The 24,826-nt window shown below is 46.1% G+C and overlaps 1 protein-coding gene across 6 annotated transcripts in view; it reads left to right on the forward strand.

Moving 5' to 3' along the window:
• Positions 1 to 24,273, forward strand: part of IP6K2 (inositol hexakisphosphate kinase 2) — a 30,303-nt gene extending 6,030 nt beyond the window's left edge. For 4 of the 6 annotated variants that reach the window (XM_082344981.1, XM_082344982.1, XM_082344983.1 and 1 more), the window contains 5 exons: positions 15,403 to 15,730; positions 17,634 to 17,856; positions 19,200 to 19,375; positions 22,874 to 23,064; positions 23,502 to 24,273. In XM_082344981.1, coding sequence (XP_082201107.1) covers positions 15,529 to 15,730; positions 17,634 to 17,856; positions 19,200 to 19,375; positions 22,874 to 23,064; positions 23,502 to 24,002 — 1,293 coding nt within the window. In that variant the 5' untranslated portion in view covers positions 15,403 to 15,528 and the 3' untranslated portion in view covers positions 24,003 to 24,273. Of the gene's footprint in view, positions 1 to 15,402; positions 15,731 to 16,773; positions 17,543 to 17,633; positions 17,857 to 19,199; positions 19,376 to 22,873; positions 23,065 to 23,501 lie in introns of those variants that run through there. The other 2 variants (XM_082344985.1, XM_082344986.1) reach the window with 2 other exon arrangements.
• The last annotated feature ends 553 nt before the right edge of the window (positions 24,274 to 24,826 follow it).

The raw sequence follows: 24,826 nt of genomic DNA on the forward strand, positions 1-24,826 counted from the left end.
ACTGCTCAGGTGCACCTTGGGTTCATTTTTTTTGTTTGTTTGCAGATATTTTCTCCAATCTCTTTGGAGAAATTTTCATTAATAGTGTTCTCTTCCAATTGAAGTTATGCTAATTCACTCTTATAAGTAAGGATTAAGCTATGGAAAACAAGTAGTAACATCTCTCCCCAGCATTATTGGTATATGATGGCCAAAAGTTAATATTCTAGTGACAAGAAAGAGTTTTTGTTCTGTTTGTTTGTTTGTTTGTTTTTTTGGCCGCGGCATGTGGAACTTCCCCATCTAGGGATCGAACCCATGCCCCCTGCATTGGAAGCACACAGTCTTAACCACTGGACCACCAGGGAAATCCAAGAGTTTTTGTTCTTTATGCCAACAAGATGCCCCTTGGTTAAGACTGAAATGGTTGGGAGTATGATAACTTCTAAATGTGGTATCCAGGTCAGAACAGGTAACAAAATAAGCACCTGGTAACAACAGAAAAGTCATGCCTTGATTTGATTTTGTGCTAGTGAAATGTAGCTGTTGTAGAAGTGATGTGGTCAACACCTACAGCACCCACCCACAAAAAGTAAAAATGATAGCAGCTACGGCTGCCTTGCCTAACACCCTCACTGTGCTATGTCTTTTACCTGTGTTCTTTTCATTCCTGGCCACTCTGCAAGGTGGTCAGAAGTCTCATCCCACTCTGGACGGAAGGATTTCAGGGTTTGGGTTTTCTTGAAACCTTTCTGACTTGGAGACAGAGCTCCAGTACCTGCTTTCACAAGCCCCTTTGGGCAACTGGAGTCAGCCTGGGCCTCTTCTGCTTGCTCTCTGTCGTGGCAAATTCACAAAGCTTTCTTTGCACTGCTGGATTTTTTTTAACTCGTCTTGTGAATGTATTTAACTGAAACTCATAATTGATCAAATGGGAGATCATTTAGTATTACCTGTATTCTCTGTGTATCCAGCTGTTTACCTTACTTGCGACAAATACTTGTTGTAGAAATTGAGTGGCCAATCCCAAGCCTAAGGAAGAGTAGAACTTTTCTTTTAATGGAATAAGATGTGTTAGAGACCAGGAAGCAGAACACTTGGCTCTAGTGTTATTTCTGCACGTAGTTTTCAAGAATGTGCCCGCTCAGTACCTGAGCTGGATCCCAAAGGCAAACCCCCCGAGCCACATCAGTCTGTCTTAACCCCACCACAGCCCCTTGCCTTGAGCCTTGTTCATCTTTAAGATGGGCTGCTCCAGGGCCACAGGGCTTTCCTGTCCACAGCTGCACACTCAGAAATGAGGTGACCCCATGGGCTGGGTGTGCTTGTCATACTCTCTTGGGGAATGCAGAAATCTTGAATCGCCCTGCAATGTTTGTTTTATAGGAGTAATAGACTATTTTTGTTTTACAAGTATAAAACTAACATTGGATATGCATTTTTACTAAAACCTTCCCACCTTCTCATCTGTCCCAGTCTCTGATTGAGATCCCAGGTCATGTCTATACAAATTCAGTGTTTTTGCTGAGGCTGCAGCAACATTTGTCTTGGGATTAACCTAAGTCCAAGCCTGCCGGCTTTCACTTTGATACCCATTTGCTTAATGTGCTTTAAACTTGGTATATGTGGACTGTGCCTTACTCCTCCTTCCCCTCTCATGAGCGAGAGTTCACAGTTCAGCTTCTTTTACAGGGTGCCCATGGAGGTGTGTGGACCCCATATCTGTTGGCTCTAGTGCTAAACATAATCATACTGTTTCCTTGAGAGACTGCCCGAGTAAGCAACAAAGGAAGAAGAGAGATGGATGAAGTATACTTGGCCAAAGAATGTATGTTTTTATGAGCTTGAGCAACCTGACAGGAAATACATACACCAATAACTGTTAAAGCACTTACTTGCACATTGCCGAGATTACTGTCTACCTAAGTTAGGTTCTTTTTTCTTTTAAATTTATTTTATTTATTTTTATTTTTGGCTGCATTGGGTCTTTGTTGCTGCGCGCAGGCTTTCTCTAGTTGCGGCGAGCGGGGGCTACTCTTCCTTGTGCGCCAGCTTCTCATTGCGGTGGCTTCTCTTGCTGCGGAGCACAGGCTCTAGGCGCGCGGGCTTCCGTAGTTGTGGCTCACGGGCTCTAGAGCGCAGGCTCAGTAGTTGTGGCACACGGGCTTAGTTGCTCCACGGCATGTGGGATCTTCCCAGACCAGGGCTCGAACCCATGTCCCCTGCATTGGCAGGTGGATTCTTAACCACTGCACCACCAGGGAAGCCCAGTTAGTTGGTTCTTGTTGAACATTTTCAGTTTTTCTTCTGTTATGAATAGAGGTTTTACATATAAGGCAGTGAAAGTTGTCCTTTCACGAACAGTGTCTATTCTCCAAGGTGAGTGCCTCTAGAGAGACAGCTGAGGTGCTTGCCAACCCCCTGCTGAAGGTGTGGGTTTTTCTTGCTCTGTGTCCTTATCAGAGCATGAGAACACACATATCTCTCCCTTAGGTTCTTTGAGATGCTCCTGCCCTTTGTAGAACCTGTGCTAGGTTTTATGGGTGGCTTGGGATGCTGCACCTACATGCTGCAGAGGTGCCAGCTGCCACCTGACAGACTCTGGGCCCTGAAAAACTGATGGATGTGGCCAACACATCTGGGGCAGATGAGGGCTGGGAAAGGAAGGAACAGGCTACCCCTCTCCCGGGAATGATTTATCTCGCTCTCAAAGAGTGTTTTTACTTTGAAAATACCTTAGGCTCTTTGCATAGAACCAAAGAAAGGGAATAGTGGTAAAATATCAAAAGTGGAAGTGCCCCTTTGGCCTTCCCTCCCAATCCTCATGTCTGTTGACTGACTGAAGTCATTGCCCTTCTCACAAGCTGGGTGATTCCAAAGGAGTCAGTGTGTAATTTGCTTCAGAACTATGGGTGCAGTTGAACTTGATTTCCGTAAAGAAGTTTTTAATATTTTGCTGTGCCTTATTGTGGAAAGAAATCTCAGGACTCATAGAAGATGATTGACAAATGGTCATGTGTTAAGATATAGTGCTATGACCTATGCGGTGTCAGGAATTTTCCCACTCCCATATCTCGTTCTTTTCCTGGCTGGTCATGGAGGAGCACTGACTGTACTTAGAGTAGTTGGGTGATCAAAGCTGCCATGTTGATGCTGTTAGCCTGGGATGCTTAGCAGACCCTTGAGGGGAGTATTTACCTGAGTGAGGTGTTGTGAGGACCCAGAGGAAGTTGTGCCCTCTGGGCACAGGATCTGGTGTAGCACAGGTCACACGTGTCCCTCCACCAGCAGGTACAGCCCTCATTGTGCTGGCCTGGGCGGGTCGGGGCTGCCTGGGTTCTGTGGCTGGCCATGAGGACTGAATCATTTTTGGCACCACTAGTTTCAGAGGATGAGTTCATGTGTCATCTGTTTTGGGAACTGGCTGAGAAATGAGCAGGGGTAAACATTGACCACAGGCAGGGAGCATATAATCTTGCCTGAAGCTAATGGACTGTTACTTAACTGGCACATGAGAGAACCATGACTAAAGTAGGAAAGTCCCCCATAGATCGAGACCTCAGAACAATTTTGGCCATAGTCTTCAAGGGTCACTTCTGCATGTTCCTGTTGTGTATGTTTCCCACATGGTGGTGGGAGTTGTAGTCTGCGTCAAGGAGGAGGAGACTGGAGATGGAAAATTGCCCTTGAAGAGGGGAAACAGGCTTTTTAAGGAGGACTGATAATTCTTGGTGTGTGTATGGAATACATGTAGGTATTTATAAGTAAATTTGACATTCTGATAAAGGGGACATGTGACACCTTAGAATCAATAATTTAGATTTTCTTGAAGGAGTAGTGCTCCAGTTTTAGCTAGAAAAACTTTTTAAATTGCCAAAACTCTGTAATTCAAGCATTGTAACTGAGGAACATATTTCTAGGTAGGCTGAAAGCTCCTTCTCCCTGTCCCCCTCCATATTGGGACCCTCTAGTCTTTCATTCCAGAAATCTGGTCTGATGAGGCAAAGAGATGGGGCAGTGTGATCATGCTGCTGGTTCGACAGAGAAACCTCTGAGAGGCTGCTGTTTCCCTTATGGAAAAGCTTGTCCGGATTTTTGGAACAGAATCTGCTGTTTCATTTGTCCCTCAGAATTGGTGGAAGGATCTGCATTGTTGTGACTTTTCGTGAAATACTTCCACTTACAACTTGCAACTTGTAGTTTCTCCTTTATTAAAACTAGAATAAAGGGACTTCCCTGTGGTCCTGTGGCTAAGATTCCATGCTCCCAGTGCAGGGGGCCCGGGTTCCATCCCTGGTCAGGGAGCTAGATCCCACACGCCTCAACTAAGAGTTTGCATGCTGCAACTAAAAAAGATCCCACATGCCGCAAGGAAGAGCCTGCACGCGGCAATGAAGATCCCATCCTGCGTGCTGCAACTAAGATCTGGCGCAGCCAAATAAATTAAAAAAAAAAAAAAAAAAAAAAACAAGAATAAAATGCTGATGAGGGGGGAAATGAACACCTGGTGTTGGACCCCAGGCATTTGTGTCAAGTTAATACAAGGCTTCTGTGTCTTGTCTCTCTGGCCCTGCTGCATTCTTTGGTGGAACCAGCGCCTGCTATGACATGGGGGTGACCCTTCCAGCCTTCTTAGCAGTGACTCTTTCATCTCAAAGTACCTGTCATTTTCCATGATGAGGCCTAGGTGATCTGGTGCCTCAGTGCACCCATCTGTAGTGGGAGTGATCTTAGTATCTACTCCAGAAGGCTGTCATAGGAGGGAGGGAGTTACAGAACAGACTAACAGCTTGGTAAACGGTAACTCTTTTCTCTGACATGGTTGTATCCCATTGTTACTGAAGATTGAGTTGGTCACTTCCTCCTCTGACCTTTCAGCACCTTGTACACATTTTAGGGACAGGATGTGTTGGGGTTATTATCCTCCCTTGTTTACATGTGGTCGGTCTCCCAGGGTCTCCATCATGGAGTGGAGCTCTGAGCATGCAGTGTGGGTTGCATCGGGGTTTTTTGGCAGATGAGTTTAAAACCTTCAAGAGCTGAGCAGCCATCTGGGTTTCTTATTTCAGTTGTAGTGAATTATTTTTCCCCCTAATATTTTCACTCCCAATTATAAAGGTAACAAACACATGCTCTGAGTTCGAGAAAATTTCAAGAAGTTTGGAACATTCAGAAAACTGAAGAGATGGGAATAACAATCTTACCACTTAGTACTGGGCAGATCCAGCTTTTGTGGTGGCTGAAGTTTATATAGTGTAACAAATATATATAATTGATTTATATAAATATATAATTATAAGTACCGTCTTTAAACAAAAGAATTTACAATTGTGAAAACAATAAGGTAAGAAAGTGAACTTATCTACAAAACAGAAATAGAGTTACAGATGTAGAAAACAAACTTATGGTTACCAGGGGAAAGGGGAGGGGAGCGATAAATTGGGAGATTGGGATTGACATATATATACTTCTATATATAAAATAAATAACTAATAAAGACCAACTGTATAGCACAGGGAACTGTACTCAATACTCTGTAATGGTCTATATGGGAAAAGAATCTAAAAAAAAGAGTGAATATATGTATATAACTGATTCACTTTGCTGTACACCTGAAACTAACACAACATTGTAAATCAACTATACTCCAATAAAAATTTTAAAAAAAAGAGGGCTTCCCTGGTGGCTCAGTGGTTGAGAATCTGCCTGCCAATGCAGGGGACACGGGTTCGAGCCCTGGTCTGGGAAGATCCCACATGCCGCGGAGCAACTAGACCCGTGAGCCACAACAACTGAGCCTGCGCATCTGGAGCTTGTGCTCCGCAACAAGAGAGGCCGCGATAGTGAGAGGCCCGCGCACCGCGATGAAGAGTGGCCCCCGCTTGCCGCAACTAGAGAAAGCCCTTGCACAGAAACGAAGACCCAACACAGCCAAAAATAAATGAATAAATAAATAAATAATAAAAATAAAGGAATTCCTTTAAAAAAAAAATTTAGGGCTTCCCTGGTGGCGCAGTGGTTGAGAATCTGCCTGCCAATGCAGGGGACACGGGTTCGAGCCCTGGTCTGGGAAGATCCCACATGCCACGGAGCAGCTAGGCCCGTGAGCCACAACTACTGAGCCTGTGCGTCTGGAGCCTGTGCCCCGCAACAAGAGAGGCCGCGACAGTGAAAGGCCCGCGCACCGCGATGAAGAGTGGCCCCCGCTTGCCGCAACTAGAGAAAGCCCTTGCACAGAAACGAAGACCCAACACAGCCAAAAATAAATAAATTAATTAATTAAATTTAAAAAAAAAATGAAAAAAACCCCCCAATAATGTAAGACAGTAAATGTTTGGATTGAAAAAAGAAAACACGAAAAGTTACACATTTCAAAAATCAATAGTACAATATTTTTTCCCTACATTTCTGAGCAGCATACTGACTGCCTCATTCTATGACAGCAGTGTCATAATTTTTCTATAAAAATGGCACATAGGGACTTCCCTGGCGGTCCAGTGGTTAGGACTCTGCGCTTCCATTGCAAGGGCACAGGTTCAATCCCTGGTCAGGGAACTAATATCCTGCATGCGGCACATCGCAGCCAAAAAATTTAAAAATAAAATAAATAATAAAATAAAAAGGTCACATAGTCACTACTCTAGGGTGGTTAATTGTCATTTGCTTTCCATAAATTTATTTCATTTGTTAGCTGTCATTTAAATTTATTGTAGGATAACACCTGTTACAATTTTTAAAATTTATTTTTTAAAAAATATTTATGGGGCTTCCCTGGTGGCGCAGTGGTTAAGAATCCGCCTGCCAATGCAGGGGACACGGGTTCGAGCCCTGGTCCCGGAAGATCCCACATGCCGCGGAGCAGCTGGGCCCGTGAGCCACAATTACTGAGCCTGCGCGTCTGGAGCCTGTGCTCCGCAACAAGAGAGGCCGCGATAGTGAGAGGCCCGCGCACCGCGATGAAGAGTGGCCCCCACTTGCCGCAACTGGAGAAAGCCCTCGCACAGAAACGAAGACCCAACACAGCCATAAATAAATAAATAAATAAATAAAATATTTAAAAAAAAAAAAAAGAAAGCAGATGGGACTTCCCTGGTGGTCCAGTGATTAAGAATCCACCTTCCAGGACTTCCCTCGTGGCGCAGTGGTTAAGAATCCGCCTGCCAGTGCAGGGGACATCGGTTTGAGCCCTGGTCCGGGAAGATCCCACGTGCTGCAGAGCAACGAAACCCGTGCGCCGCAACTACTGAGCCTGCACTCTAGAGCCCAGGAGCCACAACTACTGAGCCCGTGTGCCTAGAGCCTGTGCTCCACAACAAGAGAATGAGAAACCCACGTACCACAATGAAGAGTAGCCCCCGCTCGCCACAACGAGAAAGCCCACGCAGCAATGAAGACCCAACGCAGCCAAATTAATTAATTAATTTAAAAAAAAAAATAAAGAATCTGCCTTCCAATGCAGGGGATGGGGGTTCAATCCCTGGTTGGGTAACTAAGATCCCGCATGCCGCAACTAAGACCTGATACAGACAAATAAATACATAAATATTTTTTTTTTAATTTTTTTTTGGGGGGGGGCTTTTTTTAAATTTATTTATTTTTGCTGTGTTGGATCTTTGTGAGTAGCTGGTATTTTTGTTTTTAGGGTTTTTCGGTGTGTAGTAAAATGAACATAACATAAAATAACATAAAATTTACCATTTTAACCACTTCTAAGTGTACAATTTAGTGGCAAAGCTGGAACTTTTTTCCAGTCTTTTCCTCTGTAAGTCTTATGACATAGTTCAGCTAATATCATAGATTATACAATTTTGTATCTTCCTTTTTTTTTTTTTTTTTGGCTGCCCCACATGGTTTGCAGGATCTTAGTTCCCTGACCAGGGATCCAACCTGGGCCCTGGCAGTAAAAGCATGGAGTCCTAACCACTGGACCACTAGGGAATTCCCTGTATCTTGCTTCTTTTAATTGAAGAGAATATCAGATTGTTTTAAAAATATAAAAGTGATAAACAATGTTTTATAGTATCCTAATAGTCCATCATGCACTTTCGTATTGCTGGATGTGGAGGTGAGTGCGTTCGTGTTGGGGTACAAGAGATGTCCTGCCAGGACCTGATTTTTATGGAGCAGCGGTGGGAGTTTTCCTGGGGTTGGTGTAGTTTGATGCCATATACCCATGACCCAAATGGGTCAGTCTGGTCAGCCACCTTCCTTGGTGCCTCCCACAAGGCAAACATTAACAGCTTTCTTCTTCCTTCCTGGCTTTATTTTGCTAAATCTCCTTTTGGTTTATTCATTTTGTCACCAGGGATTGTGCCTTATCTGCTGCCCAGCTTTTCTAGAAGTCCAGGTCATGGAGGGAATAATTTTTCGCCTGCACTGTCTTGCAGAGACACCTTGTTTGAAGCTGGATGGCAGACCCACCAGCATTGCTGAAAAGGCCTTCAGCAAATACTCAGCACCAACCCCATGGCCTTTCTTTGCTTTGCCTGCAAAAGATGGGGATAATTATCTTTCAGTGATAACTTAGCAACCTGATAGCCTTGGGGCTTTGGGATGTCAACTCAACACTAACACAGAATTTCTGAATGCTAACTAGTATATTTGTTTTAAACTATGATAGGATTTTAATCTTCTCGTATCCACATTTTAAAAGTTTATTCTTCAGTGACCGTTCTTCTGCCTGATTTTCTACAAGAGAGAATTTTCCAAGAGGTTGGTTGTCATTAGGTTAAGAGTTTAGGCTTTGTTTACATGAGATGTTTCCACACCAGCAGGAACCAGATGAGTATTCAGGTGCAGGGTCCTTCATTTATACTCCCCAGTTAGTGCAGACTTAATAAGGTGGGAGATTATAAATGCAAAATTAATACCCAGCCGATGCTCAGAATGCATTTTGTAAAGTGTGTGGCGTGCCGCTTTTTAACGATTGTATTCCCTGTGCGGTTGGTGTGGGTTTGGATAATTGCAGTGGATGCCTTTTGAGTTCTCTGTTGATCTGTGTGCAGCAGGTATTCATGACGCAGTAGTGATTTGAGGCACATCTGTGGAGTGCTTACTCGGTGCTGGTGCTCTTCTGGGCTCTGGAGATTCAGCAGTAAACAGAGCAGTCCAAAATGTCTGACTTTATGGACTTTATTTTCTGGTGGGGCAGAGTGGAGGAGACAGAAAATAAACAGGACAAATAAAACATATAGTATGTTAGGTGGTGATAAGTACTGAGGAGAAAATAAAGCACGGTTGTGTAAGGAATGTGGGTGGGGAGATATGGCACTTTTAGATGGGGTGGCTAAGGAAGACTTCATTAAAGAGGTGATATTTGCATAAAGAGCTGAAGGAGGTACGAGAGTGAGCCAGGGAGATATCTGGGGAAAAGTGCACCAAGCAGAGGGAATGGCAAGGACAGAGACCCTGAGGTAGGTATGTATCAAGCATGTTTGAGGAATAACAAGAAAGCCAGTATAATTGGAGCGGATTTGCTGTTGATTTTTCTTTTGTCATGGGTGTTTTACTGAAAGGCTTATTGGACAGTTATGCTTCTGTTCTGCCCATTTGTGTGTAAAGTATGCTTTTGCTTTGGCTTTACAAGAATTAAAAAAGATAACTGGAGGGCTTCCCTGGTGGCGCAGTGGTTGAGAGTCCGCCTGCCAATGCAGGGGACACGGGTTCGAGCCCTGGTCTGGGAGGATCCCACATGCCGCGGAGCGGCTGGGCCCGTGAGCCACAATTGCTGGGCCTGCGCGTCTGGAGCCTGTGCTCCGCAACAAGAGAGGCCGCGATGGCGAGAGGCCCGCGCGCCGCGATGAGGGGTGGCCCCCGCTTGCCGCAACTGGAGAAAGCCCTCGCACAGAAACGAAGACCCAACACAGCCATAAATAAAATAAATTTTAAAAAAAAAAGATAACTGGAACTTCCCTTGTGGCGCAGTGGTTAAGAATCTGCCTGCCAATGCAGGGGACACGGGTTCGAGCCCTGGTCTGGGAAGATCCCACATGCCGCAGAGCAAATAAGCCCTCAGGCCACAACTGCTGAGTCCGCGTGCCACAACTACTGAAGCCTGCGTGCCTAGAGCCCGTGCTCTGCAACAATAGAAGCCACCGCAATGAGAAGCCCGCACACCACAACGCAGAGTAGCCCCCACTCACCACAACTAGAGAAAACCCGCGTGCGGGAATGAAGACCCAACACAGCCAAAAATAAATAAATTAAATTTATTAAAAAAAAACTATTTAACAGCTAATATGATCTTTTAATTACAGTCTTTTCTGATTATTAAAATAATTTGTACTTATGAAAGTTTTGTAAATTAAAAAAGAAAAAAATCAAGCTGTTTATTGAAACATAATTTATATACAATAAGATTCATTGATTTTATTTATTTATTTATTTATTTTAATTAATTTTTTTTTAAATTTCTGGCTGTGTTGCGTCGTCATTGCTGTGAGCAGGGGTTACTCTTCGTTGCGGTGCGCAGGCTTCTCATTGTCATGGCTTCTCTTGTTGCGGAGCATGGGCTCCAGGCGTGCGGGCTTCAGTAGTTGTGGCATGTGGGCTCAGTAGTTGTGGCTTGCGGGCTCAGTAGTTGTGGCTTGCGGGCTCTAGAGCACAGGCTCAGTAGTTGTGGCACACGGGCTTAGTTGCTCTGCGACATGTGGGATCTTCCCAGGCCAGGGCTCAAACCCGTGTCCCTTGCATTGGCAGGCGGCTTCTTAACCACTGCGCTACCAGGGAAGCCCCAAGATTCATTGATTCTTAAGTCTATAATTTGATGAGTTTTGACAAATTTATGCAGCCATGTAATCACTGTTCCAGTCACAGCATAGAACATCTTCATTACCCCTAAAAGTTCTCTTGGACCTCTTTGCAGTCAGTCCTATTCCCCTACCTCTGCCCCCTGGCAACTGCTTATCTACTTTCTGCTATTACAGTTTTGCTTTTTCTTGAATGTCATAAAAATGGAATCACACAGTATATAGTCTTTTGTGATTGGCTTTTTTCAGTTAACATAATGCTTTTGTGATTAATCTTTGTTGTTGCATATATCAATACATTCCTTTTATTGCTGAATAATATTCCATTATATGGATACACCACAGTTTGTTCATTCATTCACCCATTTGATGGACATTTGGGTTGTTCCCACCTTTTGGCTATTGTGAATAGTGCTGCTGTGAACATTCGTGTACAAGTCTTTATGTGGACATTCATTTTCATTTCTTTTAGGTAAATACCTATGAGTAGGATTACTGGGTCATATAATAAGTATATGTCTAACTTAATAAGAAACTGCCAAACTGTTTTCCAGGGTGGCTGTACTTCTTTTATTCCCACCAGCAACGAGAATTCCAGTGACTGACCCTGGTGGTATAGTCATGGGTTGTGTATGGATGTGTGCAGATGTGGGCAGTGGCTCTGGGCTCATGGAGAGGAGGTGCAGATGGTGAAGGTTATTCTTCCACCATTGGGCTAGTGTGCTTCACACCATCTCCTGTGACTGCCCAACCCTGGGGCTTTTCTTGAGGCGGAGTAAGTGGCCCCAGCAGATCCCATTTGTAGCCTCATTAACCACATTCTAGATGTGTGAGCTAAGGGCCCAGGGGTTTTCATGAGTCATAGTTGTTTTATTTGCAATATTTTATAAATTAAGACTATTAAGGCATTGTTTCCAGCAGATCCTTAAACTAATTTGATAGATTTAGGGAGATGGGCTGTGGGGGAAATCTATGTCCTGTCCTAGGATGAATCATGTTCTGTGTTTCTTACCTATCGATAGTTTCATGGACAAACGTGAGGCAATGTGGAAAGCTAAAATAGATGCTAAATCTGAAGCCAGTGTTTTATGGTTATTCCCTATCTCACTAGATACAGGGTCCACACATCACATGGACTTCTCAGTAACCATTAATATTCTAGGATTCCTGGGAAACTGGGCCTTAGACCTCAGATGTTTAAAAACCTTTAAGAGATCCAACTGCTCAAACCACATGTGGAACAGAAAAAGAGTAGCAGTGAAACGGAGCAGGTGCTTTGGGCATTTTTCTTTCTTCTGACCAGGCTGAAGCCACTAGAGAAGAAGCTGATCTGGGGTGTAATCCTTGGGAAGTTGATCCTTCATTTTCCCACAGGGATAGGGTCCGTAAGGGACCCTAGAACAAAAGCTCCATTTCTTTGTCTGAAGCCCCAAATGTAAGAAGTATGTTGTATAGAGAAGCCATAGTTATCTTCATATTGAGAGATTGAACATAATTGAAATCAAAGAATCACAAAACAGGACTTACCTTATTATGTGCAATGCAATGATTTTTACTGTTTTTTTCCTATTTGATTAAAACAAACTGCTGATTACCACTCACTAATTTGATTATACTACCCACAGAGTAGAGATCTACCCCAGGCCTCTCCTCCTCATTTTACAGGCCAGACAACTGGAACCCAAAGGGAGCAGGGACTTGGAATCTTCCTCCAAGCAATTGAATGGCAGAACTGGGACTAGAATCTGGCTCCACCTCACTACAGGATCAATTTTCTCCGTAATTCTACCATTTAGGAGTTTCCTCTGTCATCAGGCTTGGCACAGGCGAGAAAGGGCCTTATTTTCCTTGCCTCTCTACCTAAGATGATGATTCTTCTCTGGGGAGCAATGTCCTGTGGACTGCCAGAGTTGGGTGCTGGCGGGAGGGTTGGCAAGGTTCTGTGTCAAAGTTCCAGCAGCTAATGAACACATGGGAGACCTGGGAGAAGGAGGTATAGACCCTCACTGGGCTTTTCAGCCTCCAGCCACACCCACGAACCATACTCCAGAGAGCTGCCATGAAGGACCAGTTTTTGTTTTGGATTTTTCGCTGGAGGTGGGGAATGGGTAAGAGAGATGCCTGGAGAGAGATTTTTTTTCTACTTAATTGAATACATTTAAGGAATCTTGAACAGAATTGGAAAGGGATTGCATTGGTGTCGGCATTGCTGTAGTAACAAAAGGAGTTTTACACGTTTATGAAAGGTTTGAATTGTGTTTCTAAAGCCTGGCCCATGGGGAGCATCTTGTGCTTTCACGGTTTCATAATTATGGTACCTGGTTCTTGCTTGGGTACTGGTAGACCGATCATGAGTCAGTAGGTTTCCTTTTGTGTTGCTCTTACTCAAGAGGTCTTTTTCACTACTGAAAAACTGGTGTGAACTGGTCTCTATAAACCTAAAGGGCTTGCGTGGCCAAGCATCTCAGAGCTCCACCTTCCGGAGAGAGCCTGGAATGGCTGGAAGGTACTCATCCTTCGAGCTGATTGCCTGTGTTGTGTCTTGGGACTCCTCACAGCACATGCCCTCCCGAGGGCTTCTGTAATGAGAAGGTAGTGCCAGGTGAGAAATCAGAACCTTTGGTATTCTGCTCTTTGCATATAGGAAAGCTTATTGATTCCTAATCCTTGAGTCCAATGGGCGCCCACTGTCGGTTCTCTCTGAAAGGAAGAGATTAACACCAGCTAAACTCTTTATTTATTTATTTTTAAAATTACTTAATTTATTTTTTGGCTGCGTTGGGTCTTTGTTGCTACGCGTGGGCTTTCTCTAGTTGCTGTGAGCGGGGGCTACTCTTCGTTGTAGTGCATGGGCTTCTCATCGTGGTGGCTTCTCCTGTGGTGGAGCACAGGCTCTAGAGCGCGTGGGCTTCAGTAGTTGCGGTGCATGGGCTCAGTAGATGTGGCTCTCAGGCCCTAGAGTGCAGGCTCAGTAGTTGTGGAGCACGGGCTTAGTTGCTCCATGGCATGTGGGATCTTCCCAGACCAGGGCTCGAACCCCTGTCCCCTGCATTGGCAGGTAGATTCTTTACCACTGCGCCACCAGTGAAGTCCCTAAACTCTTTAGAAGAGGCTGCTTTATAAACAGAAAATATAAATACACGGTGAAAGCACTGTCACAGGACAAGGTAAATGTCCCATATACTTTTAAGTGCTATACCAAGGCAGATGTGCCAGAGACCTTGGGCCCCAGTGGCAGCCGTGTGGGGGCATCCAACAGATTGAGGTTCATTTGGAAACTGTGGCTTCTTGTTCCTAGCCCTGGATGAGTTTCCTCAGCTCCCAGAATCAGCTTCATTGTTTCCAATAGGGAGAGAGGTGTCTACCTCATAGAAAGTATCCCGAGGACCATATGAAGTAAGTTCCTATAGTGAGCCTAGCATAGACTGGGGTGCTTTACCCACCTTAGAGGACAGTGGGCAAATCTCCAACCAACCCATTCTCACCACCACCATCTCAGTTGGAGTCATGGGAGTTGGAGGAGTTCCCAGTAAGAAACCTGTACAGATACTGAAATGTAGCCCAAGCCCCGTTAGTAGTGCTAGTAGCAACTGTGTAGTCTGTAAATTATAGACAGAAAACAGAATGAGGTTGACATACCCTGAAACGGTCCACAGGCGCATAGAGGTGTGCTTTGCTGAGATCCATTGTGCTTGGGGATCTGAAGTCAGGTCTAAGTTCCTGGATCTCAGTGAATGAGACCCCTGAGTGCCCCAAGAATGCAACTTTGGTTTAACGGTTGAGCCCCAGCTTTTGGAGATGGGGATAGAACGGATAAAAATAGTTGGTGACCTAGAATACTGTGTATCTTTTTAAAAGGAGTTAGCCAGCCTCGATCAGTTGTTTTTCGATACAGACGTTAATCATTAAAGCTAGGCCCAAGCTCCACTGCTAATAAGGTTAATGGGGCTTGTCTTTGGCCTTGAGCAGGGCAGTGTGCGCACCCTGGGGGAGTAAATCTTACTAGATGGTGCATAAGTAGGTTTTCCCTTTAAATGCATTTTATAAAAACATTATTAACAACCAAGAGTGAACCCTAATGTAGACTATGGTGCTGTATCAGTATAGATTCATCATCATATGTAACAAGTGTACCACTCTGATGGGGGATATTGATAATGGAGGAGGCTATCCATGCATATGCGGGGCAGATGGGAAATCTCAGTATTTTCTCAATTTTGCCGTGAACCTAAAACTGCTCTAAAAAAATAAAGTCTATTAAAATATATTTATATAATTAACGGAGGGACTTGGATGTCAATTTCTGTAAGTTTAACAATTTTATTAGAAAATGGTAAGATTTAATCATAATATTAGGTTTGAAATTGTGATTTTACCTAAAATCACAATTTCGTCGTCGTGGCTTCGCGGTAGTGGCTTTCTAACGCCTGGTGGGGTGATTGGGGCTGTTTAAGGGTCCCGCAACCTGTCCCTGCCAGTCGGCTTGGGCCCGCGGGGGAGAGCTCTGGCTGCTTGTTTCTGTGGGAGGAGGCGGGGCCGAAGTGGGCGGCGTGGGCGGGACCCCGCGGGAGCTCAGGCTGTTTTTGTCTTTCTGCTGGAAGAGGAGGGCTAGCACCTACCTCTAAGGCGGTTCCTGTCCCTTTCCAACTCCGTTGTCACTCTTTGCTTCCGGCAGAGCGTCCTGGCCCACACAACCGAGGAGCTGAGGCCAGACAGACGGACGCACGGACAGACGACAGAGGACGCCCTGGCCGCTGGACCCCGCTGCCTCCCCCTTCTCCCTGCTGCCTGCACCTGGAGGATGAGCCCAGCCTTCAGGGCCATGGACGTGGAGCCCCGCGCCAAGGGCATCCTGCTGGAGCCCTTTGTCCACCAGGTCGGGGGGCACTCGTGCGTGCTCCGCTTCAATGAGACGACCCTGTGCAAGCCCCTGGTCCCGAGGGAGCACCAGTTCTACGAGACCCTCCCTGCGGAGATGCACAAATTCACTCCCCAGTACAAAGGTGAGCCCCCAGCTGCTGTAGGGGTCGCCAGCGCCTGGCAAGGACATGCAAGGCGTCGCGGCCAAGGAAGGCCCAGGCAGCCATCCCCGGAGCCCTCACCCCTCCCACTCACTCTGTTTTCTCCCTCCTCCTTCTCCTCTTGGCCCTCCGCCCAGCACCTCACACCCTCAGTTTTCAAGTCCCGGTAAGATTGCTCAATTCTGTTTTGTTTTGTGGGTTTGTTTTGAGTTTATTTTTGGTGGAAGTGTAGTTGTGTTTTATGTTCAGGTGTCTCTTTATCTCGGTAACCCATAATCCCCCATGAGGAGACATCCGGGGAAGACTTTGGGAGGATTTTACCCAGAATGCTTGCCGCCTGCTTTTTGTCCTCCAGGAAACCAGAAGCCCTGTTGATTAGGTAGGCTGGGAGCAGAGTTGAGTCAGATGGAATGCAGGAGTGGGAGGCTTGTGCTGATTAGCTGAAGCCCTTTGCTATTACGGAATGTCCCCGAAATGGCTTTATTACGGCAACCCTTTGATTCACATATGGTGACTCTTTCTTCCTTTTTATAATGCATTTTGGTGGGGGTGGGGGGGGAATCAGCAGCCAACAGCATGGTGTGGTCTTTCCTGGGGAGGGCGGAGACCCTTTGTAAATCAGGAAGAATCCATTAAGGAAATTAATTTTAAAGTTGCATTGCCTGGTTGTGCAGAAGACTCTTGAACAACTTGGGTTCTTCTGGAACTGTTGAAACATGCTCTTTGAAGACAATGTACTGGGCGTCTCTCTTTGTACTCTGAATATGCATGTGTGTTGCGGTTGGGGTGGGGGAGTTGGGGGCCCTCACTTGGTCCTTCTCTGTTGTTTTTTCCAGGACAAAGCCAAAGGCCCCTTGTTAGCTGGCTGCCCCTGCCCCCATTTTTTCCCTGGTTCTTTTCCCATGGCCACAGGAAAATGTGGTCCCCTGAATTCCCCACCCCGGCTCCTCTGCGCCCAGAGCCAGGTACCACCTCAGAAGTGTCGTCTCTCTGAGCACGCATTCCCCTGCAGCAAGGACTGAGCAAATTGAGTGATCCCAGGCCACAGAGGCCTGGGAGGAAAAGTGTTCAGCCAGTCGGCTGTAAGGCACTCATCGGCACCTGCTGAAACACTCCCACCTGACAGCCCCCTCCTCAAAGACTGTCTAATTACACATAGCAGGTTCTAGAGACTCGGGGAGAGCTGCTTTCAAGGCCACTACGCGTCTGTGCTCCCAGCCCAACCCTATTTGCCTTGTGTTCATTTTGTTCTTTTGTGACATGAGACTGCAAAGACCAATAAAGCAATATATTCAAGAAGGGCAAAAGGCTTGGGGTGCCCAGTGGGGGGGCACTGCAAGAAGCCTTTGCTAGGGTGTCTTTTGTGCTGTGTGGTTTGTTTCGTTTGCTCCTTTATTTTGTTTCGCTTGCCCAGTCTTCCCTTACTGTTGGATGCTTCTTACCCCTCAGGCAAATCTCTGTTCAGGCTCTGCTTTAAAGCAAGCCTCAAGGCTGTTGGAGTTACTGTTTAGGGCCTTAAAAATTCCCACAAGATATAAAGAGCAAATGTTTTTACGTCTCTCTTAGGATTAGAGGAATTACATAAAAATTAATAAACATTTTCAATGATGGAAAAATGTGTCTTGTAATTCTTTGGCTCTTGCCTTGTTGAGTGCATCAGAGAGGAAAACTCTCAGCCATGTTTGCTCCCTAATTGCTTGTCTTGTATGGTGTCATCTTTTCTAGATGTTTTGATATTTGTTAGGTTTGCAGATGAGTTTGGGGCCTCTGGCAACATAGAGACTAAGGAACAGGGTAAGAAAAAAATAAATGTTACAATCATGTTATTTGTAACACATCTTCCTGTGGAATTAAAAGTCCTCTTTGTTCCTCACCCTTCTTCCAGGTGTGGTATCTGTGCGCTTTGAAGAAGATGAAGACAGGAACTTGTGTTTAATAGCATATCCATTAAAAGGGGACCACGGAACTATGGACAGTGTAGATAACTCAGACTGTGAACCAAAAAGTAAGCTGCTAAGGTGGACGAACAAAAAACATCATGTCCTAGAAACGGAAAAGATCCCTAAGGACTGGGTGCGGCAGCACCGGAAGGAGGAGAAGATGAAGAGGTGGGTATAGACTGAGAGGAGACTGGACTCCGTGGGAGAGGAGGGATCTCAGTTACAGCCCAGTCCCCTGGGGCTAAGGACTCACACTATGGACTTATTAGTAGGTACCTCGTCACTCAGTGGTCAGTTCCCACATGGCGTGCCCAGCTTCTCTTTAATTGACTCTGAGTTATATCATGCCATTTCGGGTAAAACAACTAGTGGCAGCTGTAAAAAAGTTTCAGTCACTCACTGCTTCTGCATCTGCCCTGTGCCAGGCCCTATGTGGCATCTTGGGGATGTAGCAGTGACCCAGACAGAAGCCATCCCATCACCTCAGGTTGTTCACTGATAGTGGGAGACAGAATGGTCAGTTGGGCATAACCAAATCTTGGGGATCCCCATAGGCAGAGCGCTCCAAGTGCCACACCTTGGCAGAGCTTGTGAAAAGATAAATTATATATATATTAAAAACGTAGCTGGGCTTCCCTGGTGGCGCAGTGATTGAGAATCTGCCTGCCAATGCAGGGCACACGGGTTCGAGCCCTGGTCTGGGAAGATCCCACATGCCGCGGAGTGGCTGGGCCCGTGAGCCGTGGTTGCTGAGCTTGTGCATCTGGAGCCTGTGCTGGGCAACAAGAGAGGCCCGCGCACCGCGATGAAGGGTGGCCCCCGCTTGCCACAACTGGGGAAGGCCCTCGCACAGAAACGAAGACCCAACACAGCCATAAATAAATAAATAAATAAATAAATAATGTTAACTGTAAAAAAAAAAAAAAAAAACCGTAGCTAAGTAGGTTGACTTATTCTCGTGGAATTTCAGTCTCCAGCATTCTGAGTCAGGGAACCTGGATGTACCAGAAGCCAGGGGGTGTACTGCCTAGAAGAAGAGGGCAGTGAAGGCTGCCTTGCAGGGTGCGGGCTGGAGGCAGAGGTTGTTCTTTCATCGAAGGTTTTCCTTACTGTAGAAAAACAACTGTAGGAAAACAGCGAGCTGACCCCCCCCCCTTTTTTTAAATCAGCTGTCTTGGGACTTCTCTGGAGGTTCAGTGGTTAAGACTCCGCACTCCCAATGCACAGGGCACGGGTTCGATCCCTGGTTGGGGAACTAAGATTCTGCATGCTGCGCAGCCTAAAACATAAAAAAAAAAGAAAATAAATAAATAAAAATTAAAGTTTCTAAATAATCAATCAACTGTCGAGGTATAATATACTACGGTAAATGAAGTGTTTAATGTGTACACTAAAACAACCACCACATCAAAGTATCAAACTTCCTATCACTCCAGAAAGTTCCTTCATGCCTCTTTGCCCCTGAGTTTTGATCAGACATTATGATTTATTGGCTCCTTGTCTCTTTATAGCCATAAGTTAGAAGAAGAATTTGAGTGGCTGAAGAAATCTGAAGTCTTGTACTACAGTGTAGAGAAAAAGGGGAATGTCAGTTCCCAGCTTAAACACTACAACCCTTGGAGCATGAAGTGTCACCAGCAACAGTTACAGAGAATGAAGGAGAATGCAAAACATCGGAACCAGTACAGTATCCTTTGTTCATAGGGCATCTCTGCCTTGGGGAGAAGGGAGGGCAAGTGAGAGGAGACCCTACGAGCTTGGAGAGAGAAATTGGATTTTTTTTTAGTCATGGTTGTGCTAGGACACCCTACGTGGTAACTGTGGGCAGATATTACTTCCCTCGGGGCTGAAGGCTGGTCTGGGAGTGCAAGCGCTGGGGAGGGAGTCTGATGGGTTCCTGGGGGTTAGGGGCACCTCATGGAGGGACCAACCTGCACCCAGGGGGCTTTAGCCTGGAGTGCAAGGACCTGGTTCGTGTTTTCAGACTCCTACGGAAGTCCCCAAACAGTGCTTAACTGCCAGGGTCTGAGGTGGGGTAGGACTGACCTTTCAGTCTGGTTCACCAGGTTAGCACATGAAGAAAACACAGGGTCCTTTCTTTTTTTTGGAGTCAGGGAACCTGGATGTACCAGATAGAATAATGCATTGAACCTCGAAGTACCAGTCACCGATGTTCAGCAGTTGGTTAACCCAGTCATGTCAGTCTCCTGTCATGACTGTCTCTATACACCCAGCAGCCCCCAGCTGAACACTGTCTGAAGCAAGTGTCAGATATTTCATTTTATCTGTATACACCTCAGAATGTATCTCTGAAAGATAAAGATATTTTAAAACATTAATACCATTATTACTCCTTGAAAAGTGGGCAGTAATTCCTTACTATCAAGTGTCTAATTTGTGACCCCATTTTCCTAATTGTCTCATAAATATTTTTGTTGATGATTTGCTTGAATGGGGATCTAAATGAGGTTCACACATTGCATTTGGTTGAAATGTTTAAGTCTTTTAAAATACCCTTTCTGGTTTTTCTTCTTGGAAATTTCTTGTCAAAGAAACTGGGTCTTCTAGAGTTGCCCACCATCTGGATTTTACTGATTACATCCTGTGGTGTCTTTTACACGTTACTCTTTCCCCTCTGTTTCCATTGAGTTGATAATTTGATCTACAAGCTTGATCAGATTCAGGTTCACTTTTGGGGGTGGGGGGGGCAGGAATCCCTCAGAGATGGTATTGTAGCTGTCCATGGGGAAGCACAGTGTTTTGTTGTCTTTCTCTTTTGTATTGCCGTTGCCTTAGAGCCATTTTTTCATTAGGTGATTTTCTCATTTTGTCATTCCTTTTTCATTCATTAGCTGGAATCCTTCTGTAAAGAGAAACTCTTCCTCATCAACTATATGCTTATCCTGAGGTATAGTTCATATAGGAAAGGCAGGTTAAGAGTTTATTTTCCTTTGTTTACTAGATTTAGAATAATGAGATGGTTTCTTAACACCCTCCAAAGGTGACCAGTGAGGTTTTCAGCATCGTTATGAACCCATGAATTTAAACATATTTGACGTGTTTTAGTCCATTGCAGTTATCTTTACTGATGCTCAAATTGTCCCATGCTTGGCAAGTGGGAGCCTTTCAAAATAGGCTCCTGAGTCATTTTGACACAATCACAGTAGTCTCTGATGGCTGTCTTTCTTTCCCGTATGAAGAACTGGTACAGGCTCATGTATGTTTCATACTCCAGATGTGAATTCAGTCATTCTTCTACGCCAGGGGTTGCAAACTTTTTCAGTAAACGGCCAGTGAATATTTTAGGCTTTGCAGACCATACACTGACTGTATCACAACTCTGCCATTTGTAGCCTGAAAGCAGCCATAGATAATAATGTAAATGAATGAATGTGGCTGTATTCCAATAAAACTCTATTTATGGTCACTGAGATTTGAATTTCATTCAATTTTCATGTGTCATGAAGCATTACATAGTTTTTTTTTTTTAGTTCTTATTTTTACTATGATTTTTTTTAACATCTTTATTGGAGTATAATTGCTTTACAATGGTGTGTTAGTTTTTGCTTTATAACAGAGTGAATCAGCTATACATATACATATATCCCCGTATCTCCTCTCTCTTGCGTCTCCCTCCCACCCTCCCTATCCCACCCCATACAGTTTTTGACCTCTTAAAAATATAAGAATAGGGCTTCCCTGGTGGTGCAGTGGTTAAGAATCCGCCTGCCAATGCAGGGGACACGGGTTCGAGCCCTGGTCTGGGAAGATCCTGCATGCCACGGAGCAACTAAGCCTGTGCGCTACAACTACTGAGCCTGCGCTCTAGAGCCCACGAGCCACAACTACTGAGCCTGCATGCCGCAACTACCAAAGCCCACGCACCTAGAGCCCGTGCTCCACAACAAGAGAAGCCACTGCAGTGAGAAGCTGGTGCACCACAACGAAAAGTAGCCCCCACTCGCCACAACTAGAGAAAACCTGCGCACAGCAACAAAGACCCAACACAGCCATAAATAAATAAATAAGTGAATGAATAAATGAATGAATAAAAAATAAAAATATATAAGAACCAGTGGACCTCCCTGGTGGTGCAGTGGTTAAGAATCTGCCTGCCGATGCAGGGGGCACGAGTTCGAACCCTGGTCCGGGAAGATGCCACATAGCACAGAGCAACTAAGCCTGTGCACCAGAACTACTGAGCCTGTGGTTTAGAGCCTGTGAGGCACAACTACTGAGCCCTCGCGCCACAACAACTAAAGCCCGTGCGCCTAGAGCCTGTGCTCCGCAACAAGAGAAGCCACTGCAATGAGAAGCCCACGCGCCACAACAAAGAGTAGCCCCCGCTGGCCGCAACTAGAGAAAGCCTGCGTGCAGCAGCGAAGACCCAACACAGCCAAAAAAATGTAAGAACCATTCATTCCTAGCTTACAGGTTATACAACACTGGGTGAGCAGGGGGTCATGGTTCACTGGTCCCTGCTCTAGGAGCACTGTTCTGGGCACTAGGGGAGCTCATACATCTGGTCATTGTTTCTAGATCTTTTCAGTGCCCACGTCTGGGAAATACATATGTATTTTAGAGAGAAAACTTCATGAGTTCATATTGATATTTCTAGTTCATATTTAAGACTAGGATTTACTGAATTTATTTGATGTTCTGTTTGTAATTTAGGACAGTATGTTTCTATTTTTGTTTTGCTATTTGTGTCACTTAAAAAAAAATATTTATGGGTGCTTTGGGTCTTAGTTGCAGCACACGGGATCTTCATTGCGGCATGCGGGATCTTTTAGTTGCAGCATGTGGGATCTTTTTAGTTGTGGCACGCGAACTCTTAGTTGCGGCATGTGGGATCTAGTTCCCTGACCGGGGATCGAACCTGGGCCCCCTGCATTGGGAGCGCAGAGTCTTAGCCACTGGACCACCGGGGAAGTCCCTAGGACAGTATGTTTTTGGACCGTGGTCCCACATCTTGCTGAGTTCAGGAAATGATGTGTGTGTCTCCCAGGCTGTTCTCAGGCCAGTTCCCTGACAAGAATTGAAGGTGCCTTTCAGCCTGGGCTGCCTACATGGGAGATATAGCAGGATCTCTGGGGCACTGGGTGCAGGCCTTGTACCCTGGGAGTGCCAAGGCCCCGTGGAGCAGCACCTTTTCATTAGAGGGGCATTGTCCTTAACCACTCAGAATTTATCTTACTGGAGAACCTGACTTCCCGTTATGAGGTGCCTTGTGTCCTGGACCTCAAGATGGGTACGCGCCAGCATGGTGACGATGCTTCAGAGGAGAAGGCAGCCAACCAGATCCGCAAATGCCAGCAGAGCACATCTGCAGTCATTGGTGTGCGCGTGTGTGGCATGCAGGTGAGAGGAGTGCAGGTGCGTGGTGTGGGCTGGCTGGGGCATCCAGGAGCTGCCATTCTCCCACCATGGCACAGTCCCATTTTCTCAAAAGATTCCAGATTTGATTGAACCTGTCACTTTCTGGTTAGAAAAGGAAGCATGCATGCATGGGTAATCGTCTCTGGGGTTGGCCTGGCTGGCTGAGTCCAGAGGCTGTGGACAGGAGGGGGAGAAAGGCAAGAAAGTTAGGCCCTCTCCACCAACACATACACTGAGCAGGGGGCTGGTGATGGAACCCAGGTCAGAGGGCTGCATCCTGAGTGGGTGTTGATTGTCAAGGACGGTGTCTCTTGTGACTGGTGTACTTAACAAGTTAAAGGATCTGATCCAGGGCTGTCATATTGCTGCCACTCCCCAGGGTCTAGGCCCTGAGTTGGCTGTCAGCACCTCACCTGCTGGTCTCCCTCCCACAGGTGTACCAGGCAGGCAGTGGGCAGCTCATGTTCATGAACAAGTACCACGGACGGAAGCTGTCCGTGCAGGGCTTCAAGGAGGCACTTTTCCAGTTTTTCCACAACGGGCGGTACCTGCGCCGGGAGCTCCTGGGCCCTGTGCTTAGGAAGCTGACTGAACTCAAGTCCGTGTTGGAGCGACAAGAATCCTACCGCTTCTACTCAAGCTCCCTGCTGGTCATTTATGATGGCAAGGAGCGGCCTGAAGTGGCCCTGGACTCAGATGCTGAGGACTTGGAGGACCTGTCAGAGGAGTCAGCCGATGAGTCGGCTGGTGCTTATGCCTACAAGCCCATCGGCACCAGTTCGGTGGACGTGCGCATGATCGATTTCGCACACACCACTTGCAGGCTGTATGGTGAGGACAGTGTGGTACACGAGGGCCAGGATGCTGGCTATATCTTTGGGCTCCAGAGCCTGATAGACATTGTCACAGAGATAAGTGAGGAAAGTGGGGAGTGAGCTTGCTGGCTGCAGCAGTACCTGAGAGACTCTCTGTCCCAGGCACAGCTGTGCTGCGTCGGGGAGGAGGCCAGTATGGCCAGGCGGTGGCCCCTGCAGCCTGGAGCTGATGCGCAGAGGCCTCTGTGAGTCCCAGCCTGAGCCAGCCCCAACCGCTCTCGGAGTCTTTATTTATTTTAACTCTTTCTTCAACATTCCACATTTGATGATGCAGATACCTCTTTCTTCCCTGAGTGTAAATGTTCTAATACAGATCTTTTTGTTAATTGTACACAGTGCTGCTGTTGTTCTTGCCCAGGGATAGGCAGCCAGCCCCCCTCCCAAACCTCAGAAACATCACATATGCCATGACCTCCACCCTGGCCCAGCAATGTATTCCTTCCAGTGACCCCATCCCATGGACCCTAAAGTCACCATACCCTCTTGGCTTAGTCCTCAGTCCCTTAACCGAGCACCCACACACATAACCTTAAATGGGTCCCTCTGGGATCTGTGCTGGTCTGTCCCAGCACCCCTTATGCAGAGAACTACACTTGACTCTTGATACAGGTCTTTCCCTGCCCTCATGTAGCTTAAGCCAAAGTTGGGCAGCAGGTGTGCCAAACCTTGGGTCCAGCTCCTGTGCCATTGGCAGCAGCTAATTGGCTGGACATTGTGACGTCATAGACATCCTGGAGCCAATACTGGGGCCTCAGGTAGCCACCAGGCTTTGATCTGTTGGCAGCCATTGGCTCTGTGGTCAAGGTCTTAGGAGGTCCCAGAAGGTGAGTGGCTTGATGGGAGGGGTTGTTCTGGGCAGTGTGGTCCTCTTGGCCACACCACCT

This window comes from Balaenoptera borealis (genome assembly GCF_965194805.1).
Source record: "Balaenoptera borealis genome assembly, chromosome: 12".
Taxonomy (NCBI): Eukaryota; Metazoa; Chordata; class Mammalia; order Artiodactyla; family Balaenopteridae; genus Balaenoptera; species Balaenoptera borealis.